This window comes from Diceros bicornis, chromosome 13, assembly GCF_020826845.1.
Source record: "Diceros bicornis minor isolate mBicDic1 chromosome 13, mDicBic1.mat.cur, whole genome shotgun sequence".
NCBI classification, from domain to species: Eukaryota; Metazoa; Chordata; class Mammalia; order Perissodactyla; family Rhinocerotidae; genus Diceros; species Diceros bicornis.
In genome coordinates this window covers 34,183,776-34,210,153 of record NC_080752.1, presented here as the reverse complement: position 1 = coordinate 34,210,153, position 26,378 = coordinate 34,183,776, and the positions used below count along the sequence as shown (strand labels likewise).

Sequence of the window (26,378 nt, the reverse complement as noted above, 5' to 3'; positions counted from 1 at the left end):
AGTTACACAAGCTTAAAATCTGGGATTCATCCTCAGTTCCTATGCTTCCCTCAACAACAAAAATCACATCCTGTTGATTCTGTTCCATCTCTGCAGTCTCTCTCATATCTTTCCTTTTTTTCCCCATTACTCACACTTATGATCTAATCATTCCGTCTTTCCTAAATCTTTTCTACATGGTCTTCTTGCTTTTCCTCTCTCTTCATCTGAACCTGGAATAGACACTGTTGGCAACCATCTCTAAAACTGGGGACAATGCCGCGTCCTAGGGCATTTGGAAATGTGTAAGGTCATTGTTTATTATCTTGACTGGAAAGCACGACAAGCATTTAGTAGGCAAGGACCAAGTATGCTAAATGTCTTGCAGGGAATGGGATGATCCTACTCGTAAAGAATTGACCTGCCCCAAATGACGGGAGCCCCTGTCAGAAAACATTGCAAGTCTGAAACATAAAACCAGCTTTGTCATTCCTCTGCCAAAAGTCTCAGCCTTTCTGTGCTGCATACAGAAGTTTCCACTCCACCTGGCCTTCAAGGCCCCAGCGTACCTTTCAGCCTGACTCACTGCCTCATCCTTACACAGCCAGGCTCCACCCACACGAGACTTCTTGCTGTCTTAAACTTCTCTGCTTCACGGCTTTGCTTGGATGCCCTGATTTCATTCTCCCTTTCCCTCCTATTCTTTTTTCATCCCTAGACTTGTTCGCCCCTTGTTAGTTGACTGAAAATGTTCTGTCCTCTAAAACCCATCTCAGAGACAAAGCCAAAAGCCATCTTCTTCACAAACTGCTCTCAAATTCTCCACCATGGAGATTAAGCTCTTTTCTTCCTCTGCTTGCGCTCTCCGATACACTCTTCATACCCTCCTCTTATTTTTATTACCCTCCGTCTTTTACCATACTTATCTGTGTAAGAGAGGCTGCACGTAAGAGAGGCTGCATGCAAAAGAAGAACTTAAGACTTGGGAAGCAAGTTCCTTGACTCCTCTAACCCACATTTCCTCATCTGTAAAATGTGTATGACAAATTCCATTTATGCCACAGGATTGCTAGGAAATTTAATTGGGGAAACACTTTAAAACATATCTTTTAAACTGCAAGATGATAGGATGATGATGATGTGTCCTCCAGAAGGTTATCGTCTGCTTGAAGACAGGCAGGTTCCATGTCTTAGATGTCTGTACACCTTTCACAGTACCTGGTCATGGTTGATATCTGTTAAATTCTGTGGAATTAAGTGTAACAAAGATATGAGCAGTACAGCTTCTTTCCTTTGTAAAAGTCTGGGACAAAAAAGGCAGGGGAAGTAAAATGAAGCCAGTTGACCTGGTTTTTTGGTGACTGTGTGCGTGACCAATCATGCAAGCCTTGAGTAATATAGGATATCCTTTTCAGATTGTAGGATGTCCTTTTCAGATTGATGCAGGAGTCTCTTGAGTCCCCAGCATCACGCTTTGAAAAACATTTTAGTGTTCAGGCTCCAAATGTGTTTAGGTCATCCCACACACAGAGGCGTGCTAATCGTGCTTCTGCAGTAGCTAGCAGGCCCAGACTGGATAACCAACCTTGCTTGTTCCATAGTTATGTAATTACAGGCCTTATCAAATATGTCTTGGCTTGTGAATGTGAGACACATGACAGCATAGTCTCTTGAAGCATGGGATAAATGCCTCAGGACCTTTCCCTGGAGACAAGTGGGGAAACAAAGGAGAATTTAACATCTGAAAGTGCAAAAGTTGGAGTTCAGTGAACATTTATTGAGTGACTGCCAGGCATCATAGAAAATATGAAACAACTGGAAGTTCTTGCACTTGAGAGGATTATAATACAGTAGGGAAGTATTCAGAATGCTAAAGAACTGTTTGCTTGCTGTGTGTGTGTGAATATTTGACTTGTCTTTGAATAGGGATTATTAGATATTAACTAGTGTATCTTGCACTAGTTGTTCATGGAGCAGTCAAGCCCATTTCAGAAAATTTGAAGAGATCCAGTAATTGGAATAAACATTCTCAGTATTATTTCTTAGCAGAGTATTTATACTGTACTATGAACTGTAACTTTTGTATAGTACATTCCAATGGTCTAGATGTTCTGAAAGGAAAATGTTCTGTTTGGGTGGAGAACATTGGTAAAAGGGAAATGACTGCTTGAGTACTGGTATTTGCTTAACTTCTTAATTTTTTCTAAAAGGCCCATTGAAGTTGTTGGGTCCCCCCACCCCCACCCAGACCAGTATGTAGGTGTCTTAAATAAAAATAGACAATAAACAAAGTTCAGCAGGATGCTTAAAATATTTGAGTGTATTATTGATGGCGTTCTCATTCCATTTTATCTGAGTTCTAAACATAGCTGCCTAAATTGACTCCCTTCCTCTCCAAGCTTTGTTGATAATTGACTGCTGGACATTGAAAATACAGTGTGTGAAACTTGTCATTTCAGTCCCATTAGCTTTGCATAGTTTGGGCTGTGCCTTCCTCTTCGAGAAACCTTTGTTTGCTCAAAGAGAAGCAGGAAAATGCCAACGGCCTTATTTTAGTATAGGATTAAAATACATGTGGTACGGACCTCATGGGGCCCAGCTGCTGGCTGCGTTTTCAATCCAAATAGAGAAGAAGAATGTTTGCTACCTCTTTGAAAAATAAAGGCACTGTTCTCTTTTGCTACACAAAGGAAGCAGCTGCTAAGAGTTGATGTTTGAGGAACAGTGAGACATAAATGAGCCCTTCATTCTCTTAGTTATGAAATCATGGACTTGTCTTATTAAACATTGTTATAATGTACACAAATTAAGGTTTCAGAAGCCGTAGGACATTGCTAATTTCTGTTCTGGTGGTATGATATCGAGAGGAAAAGAATATTCTTTTATGACTTGGCACCAGTTGGTTCAGTTCAAAATGGTCCCATTTGTTGGAGTACCTAGTTCAAGAAAGGTATGAGAAGGCCAAGATATCTGAAGCTCATCTCCTATAGTGGAGATTAAAATGTGGTTCCAGTAATTATCCTTTTTTTTTTTTTTTTTTTTTTGACTAATGTCATCTAACTTGATCCTTCGTTATTTGCAGTTCTTAACAAATCTGAAACATGAGCAGTGGAATTTCATAGGATTTTATTTCTTAATAGACTTTCTTGTTGGGATGTGGATTAAAAAACTGATTCAGATGTTGATTAGAAGTTATTTTCAAAGGCGAAGTCAGTGGAAGGTGTAAGATCATTTAAATCTTCATATACCATTGTAGTATGTTTGAGTTCTGGTAATATATTAAGTATTTTGCAGTTGTGAACCTATTGATGATTAGATGATATTTCATTTCTTCACATCTCTAGTTTCTTTAATTTCTTTATTAATTTGACAAGTCTGCAGCTCCTTTATTGCTGTGTCAGAGGTCAGATGATTTGGATTTACTCCTTCCACTGACTGAGATGACTGGGTTAAGTGACTAAGCACACTGCTTTTATTACCTCTTAACTCATCCGATTTTCTAACTTGGCCTCTGTGGTGTAGAGATTCTTTAAAGGGCCTATCAGGTAGGCTGAGTTAAGGGGGGAAAAAAAGGAAGGTTATTCCCAGAGCTGGTATATATCACAGAGGTAATTATAGCAGTGGCATTTCCCTTTTCCTGAACTGAATAAGTGGTGCCAGATTTCAGAAGAGCTTAAAAACAGTGGTGTGCTAAGATGAACTAGACCTACAAATAAGCTGGATGATGACTGAAATCCTGCACTAGTGGGTTGAATGTCCTAATTTCTTTTCCCTTTCCCCTTCCTTTTATGTGACGCTTAACTGTTCTAGCCTAGTTTCATGTGAACGTTGAGAGGTCTTTTCTCCCACTGGTATGCGTGAAGTGAATGGAAAGGAAAGTTTTGCTCAGCCCTCTTCCTGGGATTTGAGATGGTAAATGTAGGACTGTAAGGAGTGTGGTCATCTTTTCCAAAAGATAGAGACTAAATGAGCTTTCCAGTGAGAAGCAAGGTGACAGAGCTTAGCTCTCATGTCTCTCGTTAGACTCTGACTCTGGTCTTTCTGGTTTTTGGGGAACAGCCCTTCTCACAGTCATTGCCTGTTTTCTTCGGAATGGTGCCCATTCATGAGGTGTATATTATCATCTAATTAAAAAGACTCTTCACAGAGACCTTGGTGCTTTTTAAATGTTACTTACTGCACTGGTTGCCTATTCCACATCAACCAGCCTGCGTTGGTGGTTTTTGGATACATCTAGGCACTTCATGACTTTCATGCTTTTTCTCTCGATTGCTTTGGGACCGTACTACTCTTGAGATCCCCCAAGCTATTGGTCTTTATGTGTGGTTACTTCCTGGCATTGATTAAAATTGTTTTCTGTCATTCTCTTTCATATAAAGATTTGTTTATTGGTTTGTGCTCCAAATTTCATTTGAAAGCAAAAACAGTAAGAGAAGAACTGGAAGAGAGAAATGGGAGGACAGAATACATCTGTTGGCACTGACTGTCTTTGCCTAGCCCTAGAGGATAATGAAGCAGATTTAGATTAATTATGCAGCTGTACTGAAATTGCACTCATTGAGCACCCTTAATGTGAATTCTTGTGTACTCATGCTAGAATTATACTGTCTTATTTAATGACATCATTGTCAGTTTTCTTAGTTTGCTCATAAGTAACATTTCCATGCTTTTCTCTGGGGCTTATTTAAAGGTTAGTGTGATACTGAGCAACTTGAAGACAAGAGGATGATTAGAGAAAGTTGGTACCTGGGAACAGAGTGGCAAAATGTGTGAAAATTGATCTTTGAAAGATATGGGCTTTGGTTAAGGTGCTAGAGGGGCTTCAGAATTAAACATCAGTTATTCATTTATTCTGTTCTTTCTAGGTGCATGCTATTATGATGCTAATCAGTCTATGTATGTGTTTGGAGGCTGTACCCAGAGCAGCTGCAATGCTGCCTTTAATGACCTCTGGAGACTTGACTTAAATAGCAAAGAGTGGATCCGACCTTTGGCTTCAGGTAAGAGATAAAATGCTGATCTTTGCCTTTTTACCAGGTAACTCCCTTTGCATGGAAACTCTACGTGATCCTTTTTGGTATTGGTCTCAAGGACAAGTTACTGGGGCCCCAGGTCCTTTGTCGAATCTACTATGTAAATGCTAAGAGTAATATGCTTGTGTAAGGTCTTTGAATTTTTCTTTTATAAATTTATACTTTATCGTTAGTATTGGTGCCCTACCAAAATTGCTGTACTAATGTGTGAATTCATTTGCATGGTTTTCTCAAGTACTTGCACAGGTGTAATATGCTCTTTGGTATGAAGTTGAAGTAAGAGCAGAAACACCGAGTCCTGAGAACTGTAGTTGACTGACATAAGCTATTCTCCTAGGGCTAAGATCTCTGAATATATTTTGTTGTTGCCAGCTCACATATTTAGGGAGTGTATGGAACATGCCTCTGCTGGTTACTTTTAACAACTCAGGAGTGTGGGAATATTCCACAGTAGGTACGTTCCTGCACAGTCCCATTATGCCAGAGTTCTGGCAGAAAGAAACTAGATTATCTTCTCCTTTTTGACCTAACCTTTCTTGGGGGGAAAAAAGTAAAAACAATTGTTTTTGCGCTCATGAGGTTTTTGACCTAACCTTTCTTGGGGGGAAAAAAGTAAAAACAATTGTTTTTGCACTCATGAGGTGGGACGGTTTGAAAAGGCACAGTTATAAGAGTGAAGGAGCTGGTGTGATGGAGAAATAGAGTCACTAGATATAAAGTATTCTGCTAGAATTGTCGGCACGCTTTTCTGAAACATTCTTCATTTGGCTTTTCAAGGTTGGAATTCATTCTAGGACTAAGGAGACTCTGGTTTTTCTTGGGAAAATGCCTTGCTTGTTTAGGTCTTGATTTACTGCTACTTTGATTACTAAATGGGAGGCAACATGGTATATTAGAAAGAGCACTGGACTAAGAGTGAGGAGACATGAGTGTCATTTCCTGGCATAATTACCAATCCTCCATGTGACTGTGAACAAGTTACTGCATCTCTCTGGGAGAAATACGGGGTAGGACTAGATGATTTTACTTTTAAATGGGTTGGGAAGGCTAGTTTATGTTTCCCTTAATTTTTATAACTGCTATGAATGTCTAGCCAGCGGCTTAAAACCGTTTTATGAGAAGCAGCTACATTTTGCTTCCCCAAAGCTGTAAGTTCCTGTCCCTTCTCCCTGCAGTAGGAGAGAGGAGCATACTGACAGTGGATGCTCACAGGTGGGGCTGGGTTTTGTACAGATGAAGTTCTTTAATAAAATTATTGGAAAGATGAAATAGTGTTAATCTTTTAAAAATTTTGAAGGTTAGTACTATTTTAGGGCTTTCAAAATTTTGTACTTTAGAGAGTTTCCTTTTCTAGGCATTTGTCTGCTATTGCACTTAGTACAATATTGATTAATATTTGGAATCACAGATTCTTGAATGTGGACTGTCTTTTTAGCTTAAGCATCCTGTTGCCACTGTAGTTGATGTCCAGGCCCAATTTCAGAGCTGGTTGTACTAATCCTTCCTTTCTCTGTTTTGTAACCAAATTTTATGCCTTTGACAATTTGGCCTGAGTGTGTCTCTTTCTTGTGGAAGTGGAGCTGTCGACTTGGGGGCCTTCATGGCCTGTTGCCAACTACTTTCCTTATTTCTCCCTTTTCTTCTGTAAGATGGACATGGGATTTTTTTTTTTTTTTTAAACCACTAAGTTTGAAGACTATGTTTTGAAACCCCCAGGGTAGAAGTATCAGAGAAATTAACATTGTAAGTATTTTACAAATATAATGTTAGACTGTTCCCTTTTTTAAAACATATAAGCTCCTGAATGTTTAATTTTCTAACAAAGTGTCTCAAAGAATCTAGTTGCTGCTTTACTCTAATCTACAATTAGAACCTAGTTTTAGAGGGGAAATAACTGAACTTTTTGAAATATCTACTTTTTAATAAAACAAACAAACAACAATTTAATAAAGAGTCCTATGAGATTCTCATTTAGGCAGAAATCCCATGGGAAGATTGCCTGAGGAAATGTTTCTGTTTGCTGTCATGAGTCCCAACCAAAACTACTTCCTAACTGAAACGTCAGTGAGTCTTTCTGAATAGAACACAGTTGTTGGTATGTCTTCGTATGCCTGACTCATCCATTTTATTGCATAGAAGTGGGTGGCTGAGGGGAGGGTGCTACCCACCACCCTTTGGTGCTAGTTATGATGTTTCCTTCTAGCATTAGAGTATTTGCAAGCGATGAGTATTTAAAGCAATAGCTTTAACAGTGCTCAGTCTTCAAAAGCATAGCTCTTTGGAGAAGAACATCAAACAAGCAGTGGAGCAATGTGGGTTGGGAGCGGAGAGTAATGCTACTGCGTCGGATATCTTTTTACTGTTTATTTGGTTATATGGCAGGTGAGACTAGAACATTCTCATTTTGGTTGTGTCTCAGTCAGCTCAGGTGCCTGGTCATAACAAAATACTGTAGACTGGGTGGCTTCAACAATAGAAATTTATTTCTCACAATTCTGGAGGCTAGGAGTCGAGACCAGGGTGCTGGTGAGGGCTCTCTTCCTGGCTTTCAGACAGCTGCCTTCTTGCTCTGTTCTCACATGGCAGAGAGAGTGTTCTGGTGTCTCTTCCTCTTTTTATAAGGGCGCTAATCCCGTCAGAAGGGCCCCACCTTCATGACTTCATCTAAACCTAATTATGTCCCAAAGATCCCATCTCTCAATGCTGTCACACTGAGGTTAGAGCTTCAACAAATGAATTTCGGGAGGACACAGTTCAGTCCATAACAGTTGGAATTAATGTGATTTGCCAATGAAACCTTGTCTTGAGTTCCTTTTGAAATGATAGAAATGCTCCATCTGGAGGGAGCATGGTGGTGATGAGTGTGGAATGACACCTTTTATAGCTGAGAGGGACCTAAGCTAGTACTTCTCAGACATTTCCAGTGAGGTACCTCCTCCTCCCTTTTACACTTGCTGTTATGGTCTCTTTCCTCATGGAGCTTATATTGTAATAGGGAAGAAACAAAACACAAGTAAGCCAATTGTTAGAAATTATGAAGGAAACAAACAAGGACTGAAATATAGAATAAGAGGGGGAGAGCTACTTTAAACAGGAAGGAACATTTTTTTGCTGAAATCTTAAGGATGAAGAGTGGAGGGAAATGAGAACAGCATGTGCAAAGACCCTGGGGCAGCAAAGACTAGGACATATTGGAGGACCGAAAGCACACCTTTGTGGATGTAGCATAATGAGCAGGAGGTAGAGTGGCACAGATGGAGTTAAAGTGTAGACAGGAGCCAACTCATTCATAGACCAGGGTCTATGATATTTTGAGATTTTAAGCGGAGAAGAATTATGATCCAATTTACATTTTAAAGAACACTTTTGCTGCTATATAGGAAATGAATTGAAGAATGCAGTAAAATAAAGCAGAGAACAGATAGGACGCTATCGAAATAGTACAGATGAGAGACTATGATGGCTTGGACTAGAGTCCTAGTAGTGGAGATAAAGAGAAGTGGATGAATTTGAGTTAAATTTTTATGTTAAAATTGATGGGACTTTTTGGTGGATTGGATATGGAGAAGTGAGAGGGTCAGTCAAGGCTGACTTAGGTGTCAGGTTTGTGCAGCTAGGTAGATAGTGGGGCCATTTGCTGAAATGGAGAATAAATATTTGGAAGAAGTTTAGTTTTTGATCTCTTTAAATGTGGTAGTATCAAGTAATTAGTTTATTTTCAGAGTTTGGCATTTAAAATAGAGGGCTTGAGTTCCCTTAAATGACAGTACAGTCCTTCCTTTGGTTCAGTTAATTCTTCTCTCATCCTTCGTTTGTTCATGCAGCAAACATTTATGGTTTACCTACTCTGTGCCTGGTATTGTTTTAGGTGCCGGGGATGCATGAGTGAATAAACAGGCAAAAATCCCACTTTTTTTTTTTTTTTTTTTTTTTTGTGAGGACGATCAGCCCTGAGCTAACATCCATGCTAATCTTCCTCCTTTTGCTGAGGAAGACAGGCTCTGAGCTAACATCTATTGCCAATCCTCCTCCTTTTTTTTGTTTTCCCCAAAGTCCCAGTAGATAGTTATATGTCATAGTTGCACATCTTTCTAGTTGCTGTATGTGGGACGCAGCCTCAGCATGGCTGGAGAAGTGGTGCGTCGGTGCGCGCCTGGGATCTGAACCCGGGCCGCCAGTAGCGGAGCGCGCGCACTTAACTGCTCGGCCACAGGGCCGGCCCCCAAAAATCCCACTCTTAGTGGAGATTAAATTCAAATGACAGATGTTAAAAGTGACAAATACATAATATAGTATGTTAGAAGACAATGTTATTGAAGCAAAACTATAGCATGGTAAGGGGATCAGGAATAGGGGGGATTATAACTAGGGTGATCAGGGTAGACCTCAGGGAGAAGGTGACATTAGAACTTGATGGGTACAAGTAGTGAACCATGTGGATATCTAAGGAAAGAACATTCCAGACAGAATAACCAGTGCAAAGGTCCAGAAGTGGCAGTGTGCTTGGGACAGTCAAGGGATGATGAGGAATCCAGTGTGATTGGAACAGAGTGAACAAAAGAAAGCATACTAGGAGAGGAGGTTGGACAAATAATGGAGGAGAGGGTGTCGTATATATGAGGCTTCTGGCCGTTGTGAGGAGTTTGTCATATTCATTGAGTGAAATGACTGCTCATTTAGGTTTCTGAGAAGACTGTAAGAGAGCAAGTGTGGAAATGAGGAGACTAGTCAGGAAGTGGTAGCAATAATCTAGGCAAGGAATGATGATGACTTGGACTAGAGTGTTAGCAGAAAGATTAAAACTAGGTGGATTGATTAGAGCCAGTGGGATTTGCCCATAGTTTAAGGGTGGAGTGTGAAAGAGAGGAGTCAGGGACGGCTCTGAGGATTTTTAGCCTGGGCACTTGAAGGAATGCAGTTGCCATTAACTGAGATGGGTAAGACTGTGGGTGGTCACTGTTGGCAAAGTGCAGGAGAGATGAAAAATTCAGTTTGAAACATGTTAAATTTGAAATGCACATTAGGACATCCAGGTGGAGATGTATGTGTCAAGTTCGGGGGAGACATGCAGGCTAGAGGCATTTGTCTAGAAAGCCAAATAAGAGTTATTAGCATATGCATAGATGGATTTAAAGCCATATTAGTGCAGATAAAGGAGGCTAAGTCTGGGAGACTCCAGCATTTGGAGATCAGGGAGGAGAAGGGGAAACAGCAAAAGACTAGAAAAGGAGCGCCTGGGATGTAGGAGAAAACCAGGAGAATGTGGCATCTTGGAAGCCACCATATTTGAAAGGGTTTCCAGGAGAGGAGGAAATAATTAACCATATCATATGCAGCTAAGAGGTCAAGTCATATGAGGACTGAGAATTGACGTTGAATTTAGTAGAGAGCATTTTTGATGAGTGTTAAGGACAAAAGCCTATTTGGAATGGTTTTAAGAGAATGGAAAGAGAGGAGTTGAAGACAGTAAGTGTAAAAAATACATTAATTTTCTTTTTTTGAAGAATTTTGCTGAAAAGGAGAGCAGAGAAATGAGGTGCTAAGTGGAGGTGAATGTAGAATTGAGAAGTTTTTTGTTTACTATGGCAAATTTTATAGCATGTTTATATGCTGATGGGAATAATCTTCTAGAGAGGGGAATTCATTTGGATAGAAAGGAAGAATTGTTACAGCAGTGTCCTCGAGTAGTGAGAAAGGCAGAATTTACTATACAAGTGGAGGGGTTGGCTGTGGATAAGAATATTGACTGTTTCTCTGAAGGAACAAGAAGGAATTTGTTATTACAGATGCTGGTGAATGGGTAGATGTGGGAACTGGTGGAAGTTCTCTACTGATTGCTTTATCATTCAGATAAAATAATTGAGGGTGGAACAGAACAGAAGCCGGTTTGGAAATCCTGGCCAGTGATTATGAATGTACAATTGTGTACATTGTAGTCTTTGCCAGGTAGTTCTAGGAAGTTGAATGTTTCACCTTCTGGTATTGTACTAAAGTAACACCTTAATTCTTAATTAGATTCATTTTCACTCAGCCTATGTTCAGTTCCCAAAGCAAATGAGCAGTTCTTGGGACAGGTACTTCAAAAGACTGATGTTTAAACCACTATTTCTAAAACACCCTTTATTAAAACTGAGGCTAATTTTGGTATCTGTTTAATATATGATATCATCATAAGTCATCAGCCTTTTTTGGTTACTTTAAATCAAGTTAGAAGTTTTCAAGTAGAAATTTTTTACACTTAAAATTGGAGTATTGTTCTGATTTTCAAAACTTCTTAAAGATTAGTCCATACCCATTTACAAAAAGAGAACAAATTTCAGTGTTAAAACTTTCCACATTAGGAAAGTCGATAAATATTGGGAGAGTCTGTGAATGTTAGGTAAAAATTTTTAAAGCTCAGCCTGTCGTCTGTGTTCACCAGGTCTGGAGCACAGTTGATTTTCCCACCACATTCTCCCCATAGAATCTTCTTTCCCAAGGACGTTTTTTTCCTTTCCAGTTTCTTCCCTTTCAGTCATACATGCAGTTCCAAGTGATGGCTTGTGGTTCAGGCCCTTTGTTTTAGAAAAACTCACTCAAGGACAGAGATACAAAAACTAGATGCCTTTTCCAATCTTGGCCTTGCGATTCCTGAGCTACTTGCCTCTGAACTTAATCACCTCTGCATTCTTTGGCCCTTGATTTCCTTCTCTGTAAAAAGAGGAAGAGACAAGACTGCTATTCCTAAAAACCACGTAGCAGATCACCTTTATCCAAATCATCTAGGAAGCTTACTAAAAATATAGATTTATTGGCCTCATAGCAAACTCACCTAATCTCAAAGGATTGGGGATAGAGTGGTGTATCTGTGTTTTAAAAAAGAGAAAATGTCCCAGTTACTTCTAAACCTACCTAAATTTGGAAATCCTGGATTCCTATCAATCTTCTCGCTTTCTCTTTGTGCAATCTGCAACCTCACTTTCTTATCATAGTCTATTAGGTGGGTGTGTAATGTGCCAAACCGGACTCCTTAACTGTTGTTAAGGAAGAAGAATGGCTGTTCTGTGCTCTCTTAGATGCTTCTTTCTGGAAATACTGCCTTTACCCTAGTTAGTCAGGAGTGGCCTACTGTCTTGGCAAGTGCTTATGGAGAGGATTTTGGGAGTGGGGGATTGGATGCCCCAGATTGTTCATACATACAATCTAACCTTCAAACCAACCTGATTAGGTTGGCACTACTATTATTCCCATTTTACAGATGAGGAAACTGAAGCTCAGAAAATCACCTAGTAATTTACCTAAGATTGTACAGCCAATAAGTGATGGAGCAGTGATGGAGACCCAAGATTTTGTCTCTAAAGTCTATGTTCATTTTTCACTATGCCATGCTGTGAGTAGTTTTATTTTTTCTGTAATTTATTTCACGTTATCAATTTTTAAAAATTTTTAAATAGACTTTTGTTTTAGAATAGGACAGAGTTCCCATATATCCCACACCCAGTTTTCCCTGTTGTTAGTATCTAGTCATAATAGTACATTTATGACAATTAATAACCTAAAGTCCATACTTTATTCAGATTTCCTAATTTTTTTTAATCTAATGTCTTTTTTCTCTTCCAAGATCCCATCCAGGATATATTACATTTAGTCTTCATGTCTCCTTAGGTTCCTGTTGGCTTGTGACAGTTTCTCAGAATTCCTTGTTTGATGATCTTGACAGTTTTGAGGAGTACTGTCAGATATTTTGTGGACTGCCATTCAGTTTGGGTTTGTCTCATGTCTTTCTTATGGTTAGACTCGAGTTATGGGTTTTTAGGAGGAAAACCTCAGCAGTAAAGTGCCCTTCTAATCACATCATATCAAGGATGCATACTGTCAACATGATTCATCACTGTTGATGTTAACTTTGATCACCTAGCTGAGCAGGGTTTATTAGATTTCTCCACTGTAAAATTATCCTTTTTTTCTCATCCTTTTTAAATTCTTTTTTATGGTTTATTTTTCTTTCTTTTCCTGTGATTACCTTTGCCTATGGTCCTTGACATTCCATTGAATTTGGGGGGCACAACTAAGCTCTCTGACTATTATGTCTATCCTCAAAGGCAGGAAAGGATAATGAGCAGAGAGTATGTCATTTGAAGAAACCTTTTCACAGCTTAGAGAATTTTTAAATATCAACATGACTTGCCTTTTTAAATTTTTTTGGTGGGGAGCCAGATATTGAAGACAACATATGTCTTTTTTAATGACCTAACACAATCAAGATCTTTCCAGCTATGCACAGTCAGAAGCTCTATTGGAAATAATTTTGTTCCTTTAGGACTGTTTCCCAAAAGAATAATCACATCTTCCAAAATCACTGAGTAATCCTACAGAAAAGCTAGTTTACTTTTGGAGTCAGGGGCAGGAAAAAGAAAGAGTATTGGTCATATCAGATATCTGTAGGAAGGTCAGGATATCCTTAGAAGCTGGAAAATGCTGGAACTGTCCAGAAATAACTGCCCAGGGTGTCATTGTTTCTCTTAGTATGTAAATGATGCCTTAAAAATGATGCACATAGGGCTCTTGGATCCATTGGTGAAGCTTTCTGTTCTGTGTCTAATTGAAAAGCTTAGTCTTAGGTTCTCTACTAGCCTTTCCTGAGCCTGTGGTAATATCGCCAGGAAATGTCAAAACAAATAAGGGGGTCTGGGACTGATACCTGGCACCAGGTATAACCAAAACAGCTGACAGGAGAGTCTGTTTTGGAAAAGATCACCTGGTCCTTCCCTTAACTTAGGTCCCAGGGATCAATGCTGATGTTGAAATAGCTGGATGTGGAATTTTTAAGAATAATGTATTAGTGTACTCATAGGCATTAGATTCTGCTTTTTTGCATTGTTTTGCATCTAAACACTTTATATATTTTTTTAAATTAGCATTGTATGCAAATGTATTCTGAGAATGCCAGGTCTGTGGAGATGAGGGAGAAGTGAATGCTTAGCAACTGGTAAATGTCGGACCCTGTAACAGAAGGACACACATGCCTTTCAGATACACTCCCAGCTTCTATTCTCTGTCTTAAAAACAGGTCATTGATCTCACTGTTTTAATATTTTCTTTGTGAATGAGAAGGCCCAACTGTTTCTACCTACAGATTTTTTTCTTTATTACCAAATATTTGATTACCAAAATATATTAAAATCTGTCCTTAGCTTGTTCTCTTTCATGTTGAAAATCCTGCATCATTTATTTATGTATTTATCTATTTATTTATTTTCTCCCCAAAGCTTCAGTGCCTGGTTGTATTTCCTTGTTGTAAGTCCTTCTGGTTCTTCTATGTGAGCCACTGCCACGTAGTCATATGGCACTGACAGATGGGTGGTGTGGTTCCATGACTGGGAACCGAATCCAGGCCGCCGAAGTGGTGAGAACACTGATCTTTAACCACTAGGCCATCAGGGCTGGCTCTGCATCCTTTAACTTTTATTCATTTGATCCAACTCCTGAGCCTTTTCTATCCTTTCTTAAAATCTTCTTATTTTAGATAGAAGTCCAGAGTGTCACTGAGAATAGCAGTGACTTTCCTTAGAAATCTGAGCTTTCATATCTACACGTTGTGATCCTGTCTGCCTACCATCTTGACACGCAATTTTTGGTTGCTCTTGGGTTCCCTGTGCTGTAGAACTCTCAGACCATCTAGTGTTTCTGTTTATTCTCAGGTACATAATCCCCCCAACAGCACTTTATGTTTTATGACCACAATAGACTTCATTTTGTATGATGCCTTATCCTTACGTATTTCCAATGCTATGTGGATTTATTAACTTCATTTTATGTCCTGAGTGAAATTGTAGAAGGCTAATCCTATATGGGGGAACACGAAAGATCTTATCATTGAGTCATTTCTAACTTCTGCTTCCCCATGAATGACCCTGTTGGTTCCCAGGACACGCAGCAATGCCGTGTACTGACTCATGCCTGGCGCACATTGTTTGGGCTGTTTATTCTCTATACAATCAGGATTAGGCCAGTTTCTCAAGTTTTCCAGCTCTTATGACTTTGAGGAGATTTTGTAAAGGGGTCTACAGGGTGGTCTTCCTTGGTGGGTGAGAGTTGTGATTGGTCATTTATTATCTTAAAAATATCAACTTGAGGGGCCGACCCGGTGGCACAAGCGGTTAAGTGCGCGCACTCCGCTGCAGGGGCCCCGGGTTTTGCTGGTTCGGATCCCGGGCGCGCACCGACGCACCGCTTGGCAAGCCATGCTGTGGCAGCGTCCCATATAAAGTGGAGGAAGATGGGTATGGATGTTAGCCCACGGCCAGTCTTCGTCAGCAAGAAGAGGAGGATTGGCCGATGTTAGCTCAGGGCCGATCCTCCTCACCAAAAAAAAAAATGAACTTGAGTTAGAGGAGACTACTCTGTCCTTTCAAAGCTCAGAAGCTACCTCTCATGTCTTTTTTTGGGAGATAAACTCTTGAACTATGCTTTAATTGATTCTGCTGTTCAAACAAGTAGTGCCCTGATTATTTCCTCTTTTCCGTAATTCTCTCTGCAAATGATTATGGGCTATAGATTTTATATTTGATTTGTTGGCTTTTACGCTGTGTTCCTTTTTTGCCTTCTCTCCCATTTTAGTAAGCCTTCTGAAGTCCCATTACCTGATCTTCAAATGTTTCTTGCTGTTTGATATACATATGTGGGTTAGAGAATGGTTGCATTTTATGTGAGGAATGTGTCATGAAGACCTCACATAATGAATTCTCATTCTGACATTTGCTGGTATTGCTATTTACTGGTAAAAGCTGGTATCTCTGTTTACTGGTGGTATTGCTGATTTTTGGTATTTTTGGTATTTTGATAGTATTTCTGTCTCCTGGCAAAATTGCTGGTATTGCTGTTTCCTGGTGAAAGTAGTGGGTGATGCCATGTGACAACAGTGTAAACACGGTTTACAGTTTACTTCACTCTACCAGCTTTGACATTAGCCATTCTTTTTTTCTTAATACTTTATTAAGACATAATTTACATACCATAAAATGAGCAGATCTTAAGTGCACAACTCAAAGACTTTTTTACATACGTGTTCAGCCGTGATCATCACCTAGCTCAAGATACAAAATACTTCTGTCACCTCAGAAAGTTCCCTGATGCCCTTTTCCTGTCAATACCACTTCCCACAGAGGTAACTACTATTCTGACGTCTAACAAATTTTTTTGAGATTCATCTTGGTTTTTTTGAGATTCATCTGAATGGTTACATCTAACAGTGGTTTATTCCTTTTCATTGCTGGGAGTGTTCCATAATGTGAATACATATGACACTTTTTTTTAACCCATTCCCCTGTTGGTGGATAGTTGGGTTACTTCCACTTTGAATATAGCTGCAATCAACATTCTTATATAAGTTTGTTTGTGGACATAGGCACTCATTTCTTACTTAAGACCTACTTGTCAACTTTAAGAAATATTCTAGACACAGTAAGTATCCCAGAGAGTCCTCTGTTCACTTAGTCCTGCTCTAAGTAGGAAGATCTGATGATGTAACTAAGTATTAAAGGGGTTTTGAGGAGGAAAGACCTCTTCTTCTTCTTCTTCCTCTTCTTCCTCTTCTTCTTCTTCTTCTTCTTCTTCTTCTTCTTCTTCTTCTTCTTCTTGCCTAATGACCTAAAGTGATGGGAGGAATGTGTTGTGGGAGGGAGGGTGGCCAGTTGGTAAAACCATTAAGAGCTGAGTTTTTGTGCCAGGCAAACACAGGTTTGCATCCCATCTCTGTTGCTTAGTAACTAGGTGACCGTAGGTTATTTAACGTCTCATTTGCCTCACCTTTAGAATAGAGATGGTAATACTCACCTTTCATAGTTTTAGTTCAGATTACAAGCAATACTCAGATGGAGAAGGGGATGTGGAAACTGATTAAGTTGACACCTTTATATATGCCAAAGTACAGCTAAGGATTAGAGAGTGGTCATTAGTTATCCTTGAGTTCCCAAAGCTTGAAGTGACTGCATTCATTCCTTTGTTATTCATTTTCATGCCTTTATTTATTGAGCGCTTATGTCCAATGCTGTCCTAGGTACTGCAGATATAGGTGTGAACAAGAAGCAGGGTCTGCTAGGGGAAAACAGACAATAAACAAATAAATCAATACAAAAAAAACATAAAGAACTAAGTAGAAAACAACTGGTGATGCAAGAGAGTAGATGGGAGTGTTTAAAATAATTATAAAATGTATATAGAGCCAGGACTTATATGGATGGGTAGATTTTTAAAGGAAATCTGATTTATGAGGAGAAAAGTAGCAAACTAATTTAGGATTCTGTTCACAATTTGTTACAATTTATTTTTAAGGCCGATTATTTGTTTTCATTAACATGATGTGCTTTTGATTAAAATGACCATGGAGTATTTGAATCTCCATCTACATTTCTTTGTTTTCCTAGAAGGAAGGCACCCAAGGCCCAGATACCACATGCATGTGCTAATCTCTATGAAGAAAGGTATAGGATGTTACTTAAGTGACTACTTTATTTAAGTTCTTTATTGTATTAGCTCCTTCCTGATCCATGGACCCGGTCCTGGTTAATCTTCTTTATGAGTTGGTGATTTCTCCTTGTCTCCTCTAGCCCTGTGCAGTCCTGGAACAACCTGGATCTGTGGCAGTCTCGGGAGATGTGAATGAGAGCAGAGCCAGTGGTTTCCCCTAGGACGGGAAGGAATCCTTCCTGTTTGTTTATAAAGTTCAGATCCTGAGGTTTTTCCAGAATACATGCTTTTCTAAAGTGGGTACACATTCTCTCCTGCTGGAGAGAAGAGTGGGAAAATTTGCATAACACAAATCCCCTGGGTCCTCCAGGGGAGAGAATAAATAAGATTATAGCATATTTCAGTTTAGCTCTCTCCTGCCTGACTAGGATTTTCCTGTTGTGACACCAGGCCAGAAACTATGACTAGCAACGTTGTTTTCACTTCTAAATGGAGCCACTTAAAAGAGTACCCCCCCATTAGAACTGCAATTAACAAATTATCAGATTAAACTGAGGCTCTGGAGCTCCTCTCCTTCCCCAAAAATTGAATCAAAAGACTACTTGAAATGGTAACAAGAACTATTACTGGTTTTCATGTTAATTTTTAGCTGATATGTGCTGCCCTATTCATCAAGTGGTCTTTCATGTGAGTTTGTTTAGAAGTGAAAACAATGCCAGTAGGCAATTTCTTTTTTTGTTCATGCTTATGGCATATAGAGTTATACAGGATCTAAGTTCCTCATGCCCGTTTCAAAAGTTCCTCTTGTTTTGGATGTTCTGTAAATGACCCAAGAAGCAATGTTTTTAAAGATGTGAGTATAATTGTAATAATAAAAATGTATGCCCTGAAGCCTGAGATCCAGACAAGCTTTGTCTAATATCAGTGAATTATTTCGATATCAATCAGTAACTTTCTGGCCATGTTGCAACTGAAGAATAAAATAGGAAAAGCAAAAAAAAAAATTGGAGTGTGGAGGGAACACCCAAAGAAGTGTTTGGCGTTTCCCCTGATGAAAGGCCTGCTGATGCCTCCAGGGTAGGTTGTGATTAACTGGAGCCAGTTCTCATCCCAGCTCGTGAGGGATCGATAACCATTTCGCTTCCATGAATGGGTTCAGCTCAGCAAACATTTTCGTAAGAAATAGTTCCTGTCTTCTAGGTTAGTATAATCTTATTGGGAGACTCTAAATGGATAATTTCAACACAGTGTGCTAAATGCTTGGACTGAGGTTTATGTAGGATGTCCCCTCCCCATTCACCCCTCCCTCCCCTAAGAGGGCCTTTAGCCTAGCAGGGGAAGGGATGTGCTGGCAGAGGTCCCAAAGAAAGCCATGCCTATGTTCTTCTGCATCCAGTACCATGTCCTTGGGGACTGACTTAAATCCCTATTTAAACTCAGTTACAGGGCACTCTTGGCTAGAACCAAGTCTTGGAAAACAGAAGTTTAGGGGTTGTTTAGTGACTTTGCCAAAGAGTAACTTTATGTTTGCCTCCTACTTCCTTTCTTTAAAATAAGCATTATATTTTTGTATCTTCTGTGGGCACCTATATAAATGCAAAGGCTTATTGTAGTTATTATTGGCCACATTGATGTTAAATTGGAAATATTTTCATCATCAAGAGAAACTGACGTCTGTTCCAGATAGAATCGCTGTGGTCCTGACTGTGTACTTTGGAGACCATTCCGAATAGTTGTCTTCGAGGGTTTACAGCCCAAGACAGATGTTATACTCATGAATTGTGACGTGTTATTCTCAATTTTCCTTTTGTCTCCCCATTCTTCAAACCATAAAAACTTTGAAACATGCTTTTCTTGTCCCATTACAAAGTGTTACCTATAAAATCAAAACAGTTTACAGATGTAAGCAGTTAAATTATAACTCCAATAGTTTTTCTTTAAAGGATCTCTTGCCTCTTAAATTATAAGCCCCAGCCTGTCCTCTTGTGCCCTGTAAGTTTTCTGATTCAGATGCTAATGTGGTGTTCTGGGAAATGCCTCTCCAAAGTATTCTTCTCCTGACCTCTGAACTCTTGCTATCAAGGTCAGTCACTTCACACACCACCATAATGACAGCTCTATCCAGCCAATGGCTTGGTCAGCTTCCCAAGACCCAGCTTGGGTCCTATCAGCAGATTCATCTTTCCCACACCCCATACACACTCAAGGCTCCTCACTACCACATAAAAGTACCCACACAAAAGAAACTGTGAGGTAGGGTTATTGGTTAATCTTGTCTATCTGGTTTTATTTTGCCCTCGAGGCCAGTTTTGTGTGGGAAGGACTCGTGTACCGCATATGGAGTTTCAAGTGGATGCCTTTCATTGGACCTACCCTAAGAAAGTGAGTGCGTATGAAGAGTTCTTATTATGAAATGGAGAGGATGACTTGAAGCCTCAGTACTATTATTCATTCTTTAATGTCCCCTTTGGCATCATTACTATAAAATAAAATAATTTGAAAGCACTCAGGCAAAATTTTTTGACTGCCAGTTAAGAAACAATTTCGACTAGGCCGTCTTTAAAAAGCAAATCACCCACCAAAACATTCTGGAATTCCATGAGCAAAGTGGAAATGTTTTTGTCCAGTGCTTTTCTTCTGGATTCTTTGGCATGCTAGTGAGTCCCACAGTTAAATTTTTCATGCTCATAGTTTTCTTGTTTTCAAACTTTCTCTCTTAAAAGTCTCTAATTCCTAGTCTTAGATCTTTTTGTTTTCACAGTCGTGGAGAACTCTCAGCAAGTCACTTATGTTGCTGTAAATATGTCTTAAAGTGATTTGCCTGAAAGCAGTAGGTGAAACAATTTTTTTTCCTTTTATTTATTTTGCAGAGTGTAGGTTCAGTGACATGTAGATGATCACAACCAGGGAAGTGTTTGTACATTGAAAATGTTAAAGTAGTTTCTTTCAGTACCCTTTTAATCAAAGGATTTGTCAAGGAAAACTCACTTTGGACCCGTGTCCTTACTCTGCTATTGAAATAAAGGGTTCCATAGAGTCATATACAGAGTATACGCACAGAAACAAGTCCGGATAGCTTCAGCGTTAAGAAAAATCACCTAAACTTGGAAATAAGACAACAGGATGCCTGCCCTTTTAATGTCATATTGGAGCGTTATCTAACAGGTCCACTCAAGGATTGTTTAACTCTCTACAACATGGTTCTCAAAGTCTAGTCCCTAAACATCAGCATCACCTGTGAACTTGATAGCAATGCAACTTCTTGGAGCCCGCCGCATACCTACCAAATAGGAAACTTAGAAGTGGGGCCCAGCAATCTGTGTTGTAACAAATCCTCCATCTACTTCTTTTGTGTGTGTGTGTGTGTGTGTGTGTGTGTGAGGAAGATTGGCCCCGAGCTAACATCTGCCAATCCTCCTCTTTTGTGCTGAGGAAGACTGGCCATGGGCTAACATCCATGCCCATCTTCCTCCACTTTATATGGGATGCCGCCACAGCATGGCTTGCCAAGTGGTATGTCGGTGTGCGCCTGGGATCCCAACCAGCGAACCCCCGGGCCGTTGCAGCAGAGCACGTGCGCTTAACCGCTTGCACCACTGGGCTGGCCCCTTCCATCTACTTCTGATGCAGCTAAAAGTTTGAGAACTACAGCGCTAGGGGAATGGTAACTATTTTTTATAACACCTTAATAATACACTAATAATATTAATAAATAATCATGTATGGAGATATAAAAATAATTTTTTAGTCATACATAAAAATATAGGCATCCTCAATTAAAACAGGTGCTTGTTTTATCTTGTATCAACCAATTGAGCTGCTCTTCTGGTCCTAGGTTCTACGTGGATAGAAATTACAATTGTGGGAAAGTGGCATAGAGACCAAACCAGAATTTGAAATTGCTTCACTGTTGTACTATCTTCTTTGCAAAAGTAAACAAGAATGCCTCGTAATTCTGCTACTGTCTTTCACATGTGAAATTTTCTTCTGATTTCATTGGAACCTTGGGAAACATCTGAACCAGTTAGCAATTTTAGGGAATGTTAATTCTGTGTATAGGGTGCCTGTCTGATTATCCAGTTTCCCACAGCTGCCCTTTGGGCTTGTGCCTTGTTTTGAAATTTGCTCCACTGATCATATCTGCTGTGTGATTAGGAGGCCTTTGGTGTGTTTGGGGAACGAAAGCTATGGGGATAACCATTGGCTCTGGGGGAATAGGCTCGAGTAACATGTCCATCCAAGTTTGATATGAGCACATTTGGTACTGTGGTGCTCGATGAGAACCTACATGGGAGCGGCACCCTCTCTTCCTCTACTTTTATGATACAATGGTATTTAGACTGTGTCTGGAGGCCCAGTGGCCTCATTATTTTGAAGCCAGGCCAAGAAATGTCCTAATGAGTATAAAACCTTCAGTTATAAGTTTTCTTGAGGGAAGCCTATTTATTTTATCGTATGTCACCATGGTGATGATGGGCCTTTTAACTGTGGAGAGTCTGCTGTTGTCAGTGCCCTATATTGTACAAGGTTTTCAATGAATCAATCGGTCTCTCATGTTGTAGGTGAGTGTACTACTATGTGATGTCATGCTAGCTACTGTATGGAATGAATTGCATGCACATAGGTGCAGTTCTTCAACGTTTAGGGCCTGACCTTTTATCTTGGCCTAGTCCATTTAAAAGTTATTTCCCTTGTCTAATAATGTATGGTCATGTGTTTTATTTTGGAAAGTTTGTAAGTACTCTTTAAATAGCTTTCTTTTCTTGGAACTTTAAAAGAGTGAATAAAGGTAGGTAATTTGAACAAGAGTTTTCTTGTTTTTCTCAGAATTCCAGTAAAGACTTATTGTTTGCTTTCCAGAACTCTACTTGGCTAAAGAGACTGTTTATTCTTTAAGATATAAAAATTGCCAAAGTTCATTGACCTCTGCAGTCTCTGCCCTCACCATAAATATAATTCATTTGATTTGTGGACCTTGTATTAAAATAATTGAGAGGGGAGGTAAAGACCCTCTGCTTGAAACAAATTCAAAATATGAAATATATAGATTTTTTTTGTGTGTGAGGAAGATCAGCCCTGAGCTAACATCCATGCTAATCCTCTTCTTTTTGCTGAGGAAGACCGGCTCTGAGCTAACATCTATTGCCAATCCTCCTCCTTTTTTTTTTTCCCCCAAAACCCCAGTAGATAGTTGTATGTCATAGCTGCACATCCTTCTAGTTGCTGTATGTGGGACGTGGCCTCAGCATGGCCAGAGAAGCGGTGCGTCGGTGCGCGCCCGGGATCCGAACCCGGGCCGCCAGTAGCGAAGCGCGCGCACTTAACCACTAAGCCACGGGGCCAGCCCTGTAGATTTTTAGAAATGGTAAAATTAAGGACTCTACAAAGGCTTCACAATATTGATTCTTAAAGTAACAAAAATTTAAAAGTATCCAGTCTGCAAACATTATTTGCATAATTAGGTCATAGAAAACTTGATACACCAGTATCTTTGATCTCCCCTTGCTGAACTAACTGTATAGAGGTTGTCTGTTGAATTCTGTGCCCCCTCTCCCTTCTGCTTCATTTGTTCTTGTATGGTAATTTTTTCCCATTTTCCTTACAAATGGAGATGGAGGAGCACAATTAGTTTAACTTATAGTATGACCTTAGTTGCTGGAGATATTAAAGTAAGATGCTGAAATTAAAGCTTCTATTTGTAAGATAAATAGACCTTGGAAATGCTGCATAAGGGAGTTCTCCCACTCTTTGGGATAAGAAGTAGGGAGAAAGATTTTGGCTTTCTAAAAGGTCAAGATATTTGAGAAGTCATTTTGGAAGCTCTTATCTAGGATAGTTCTTAAGGATTGATTTATCATTGTCACTGGCCCCAGCTTACCTTTCCTTGGAGAGTCCAGAGAACAAGTAAAGGATCCTGTATTAGAGGTAGAGTGTGACCCAGAGCCTTGTGGAGAAAAAGAGGTCCTAATTAAGATTTAGGAAAGAGCTTTTTCAACTTTGAAACACTCAGACCTTTTAAGGTGTGTGACTCGTTTGTGGCACTTGCTCAGAAGGAATGGATCTGTATGCATGAGGAGCAGTCTGGTATACGGTTAAGAGAGTGAGTTTTGGGGCCGGCCCCGTGGCTTAGCTGTTAAGTGCGCGCACTCTGCTACTGGCGGCCCGGGTTCGGATCCCAGGCATGCACCGACGCACCACTTCTCCGGCCATGCTGAGGCCGCGTCCCACATACAGCAACTAGAAGGATGTGCAACTATGACATAGAACTATCTACTGGGGCTTTGGGGAGAAAAAGGGAAAAAAAGGAGGAGGATTGGCAATAGATGTTAGTTCAGGGCCGGTCTTCCTCAGCAAAGAGAGGAGGATTGGCATGGATGTTAGCTCAGGGCTGATCTTCCTCACCAAAACAAAAAAAAAAAGAGAGAGAATGGGTTTTGTTTTGTTTGTTTTTTTGTGTGTGAGGAAGATTAGCCCTGAGCTAACATCCGGTGCCAATCCTCCTCTTTTTTCTGAGGAAGATTGGCCCTGGGCTAACATCTGTGCCCATCTTCCTCTACTTTATATGGGACACCGCCACAGCATGGCTTGACAAGAGGTGCATCGGTGCACACCTGGGATCCAATGTTGCGAACCCCGGGCCGCCCGCCGAAGCGGAGCGCGTGCACTTAACCACTTTGCCACCGGGCTGGCCCCCAAGAATGAGTTTTATAATTTTATTTATTTATTTTTTCCCCCCAAAGTCCCAGTAGATGGTTGTATGTCATAACTGCACATCCTTCTAGTTGCTGTGTGTGGGACGCGGCCTCAGCGTGGCCAGAGAAGTGGTGGGTTGGTGCGCACCCGGGATCCGAACCTGGGCCGCCAGCAGCATAGCGCGCGCGCCTAACCGCTAAGCCACGGGGCCGGCCCAAATGAGTTTCAAAAATCCAGACTTCCTGGATTGGAATCCTGGCTGTGCCACTTATTAGTTCTCTGACCTTGGGCAAGTTATTTAAATGAGCTGTGCCTCAGTATTCTCATCTGTAAAATGGAAATAAAACTAGTTTTGGAAGGATTGAATTAGTTAATACATGTAAAGCACTTGGAAAGGTGCCTAGCATAAAATAAATGCTCGATAAATATTAGTCATCATCATTAGTAATAGTAGCAGTAGTAATAGTTATAAGTAGCAGTAACTGTATTTCGTTTAAAAGTCAATCAAGGGCCAGCCCTGTGGCTTAGCAATTAAGTGCATGCGCTCCGCTGCTGGCGGCCCGGGTTCGGATCCTGGGCGCGCACCGATGCACCGCGTGTCTGGCCATGCTGAGGCCGCGTCCCACATACAGCAACTAGAAGGATGTGCAACTATGACATACAACTATCTACTGGGGCTTTGGGGGAAAAAGAAATAAATAAAATTATAAAAAAAAAAATTTTTTTAAAGTCAATCAAGTCACCCATCCATCTCTACCAGCTTCCCCATACCCCCTAAACATAGGCACGTGGTTTAGAAAATTAAAATAAAATACTTTGTCTAAAGTAGTACTGTCCAGTAGAACTTTCTGTAATGATGGAAACGTTCTATATCTGTACTTTTCAATTCAATAACCACTAGCAACATGTGGCTAAATGGTCACTGTGTTGGACAGTGCAGGTCTAAAGTATAGTCTTTCCTTGAGTTTGATTATATATATCATTATGTTTTACCAACACTCCTTTTAATTCTGTGAGTAGTTTTTCCCCTTAAGAGGTATGTAGTCTTATACTATATTTGTAATCTCTTTGTACCCGGAACTGGTAAGCATTGATTTGCCTTGCCTTATAAAGTATTGATAATTTATTTCAAAAGATGTTACAGGAAACACAGTACACATGAAAGAGCAAACCCAAGCTACTCTTTTCATGTTAACCATTTTTTTTTTGTTTCCAAATCACATTCAGTGTATTTGATTTACCTCCTGGGACTTGGGATGACTTCCCTTTCATATCATCTACTGTCAGTTTTAATTTTATTTCTATTGTACTTTCTTGAGTTAAATAGTTACTCTGCCAGAAATACTCTAACCATATACTGGTAGTAAAATATGTCCACCAGTTTAGTTATCATAAAATTTGTGCTGTGTCATTACCAGTACTGTCAGGTGTCCATGGCTAATTAACCTGGTATTAACTTCATATGAATTTACTTTAACAATAATTATACCAGGCACTGTTCTAAATGCATTACATGCTGTAACTCATTTAATCTTACAACCACTCTATGAGACAGGTGCTGTTGTTATTCCATTTCATAGATACGGAAACTGAGGCAGAGGGAGATCTAGTAACTGGCCTGAGTTTCACAGCTAGTTAATGGCAGGAATGGGATCTGACCCCAGGCAGGCTGGCTTCAGAGCCTGTGGTCTTAACCATAGTTCCTTGGTGTTAAACCCTTGGTGCTAATTGTGTTTTGGAATTCAGAATTTTTCAGCTTTTAGAATGGGAATATGATTCATATGCTTTTATAATACCTCTGGTGGAATCTGGAGCAGCACCCTGTAATCAAACTTATTAATATTTCTACAGCAACACATATGACTTCTCACACTGAGCGCATTAAATAAAGACTATTTGTAGCCTCATCTTTTCAGGTCAGGTTTTGTTGCCAAATGAGTTTTGAAAAAAATGGGTTTTCAGAACTCGGAGGATTTGGAATTTTGAATAAGGGATTGAGAATCTGTACTGTATATAGACTCTCACACAGGCCTTCATCAAATGGAGTGAGTTTAGGTGAGGTGCAGGAGAAGAGAGTTGCGTCGAATTCCTATTTCTCATTTTTAACGACTGAAATAGCTTTATTTTTTCCCATCACAATGATCGAGTATCACTTTTTGCAGAGTTCAGCCAATACAGAAAGTTGTTTGTAAAGAAGAAAATCAAAAGGATCTGTAATTTTACCAT

The 26,378-nt window shown here is 39.9% G+C and overlaps 1 protein-coding gene across 3 annotated transcripts in view; it reads left to right on the top strand.

Moving 5' to 3' along the window:
* Positions 1–26,378, top strand: part of FBXO42 (F-box protein 42) — a 93,023-nt gene that overhangs the window by 54,968 nt on the left and 11,677 nt on the right. For 2 of the 3 annotated variants that reach the window (XM_058552990.1, XM_058552991.1), the window contains exon 4: positions 4,845–4,979. In XM_058552990.1, the coding sequence (XP_058408973.1) occupies positions 4,845–4,979 (135 nt within the window). Of the gene's footprint in view, positions 1–4,844; positions 4,980–16,752; positions 17,474–26,378 lie in introns of those variants that run through there. The other variant, XM_058552992.1, reaches the window with a different exon arrangement.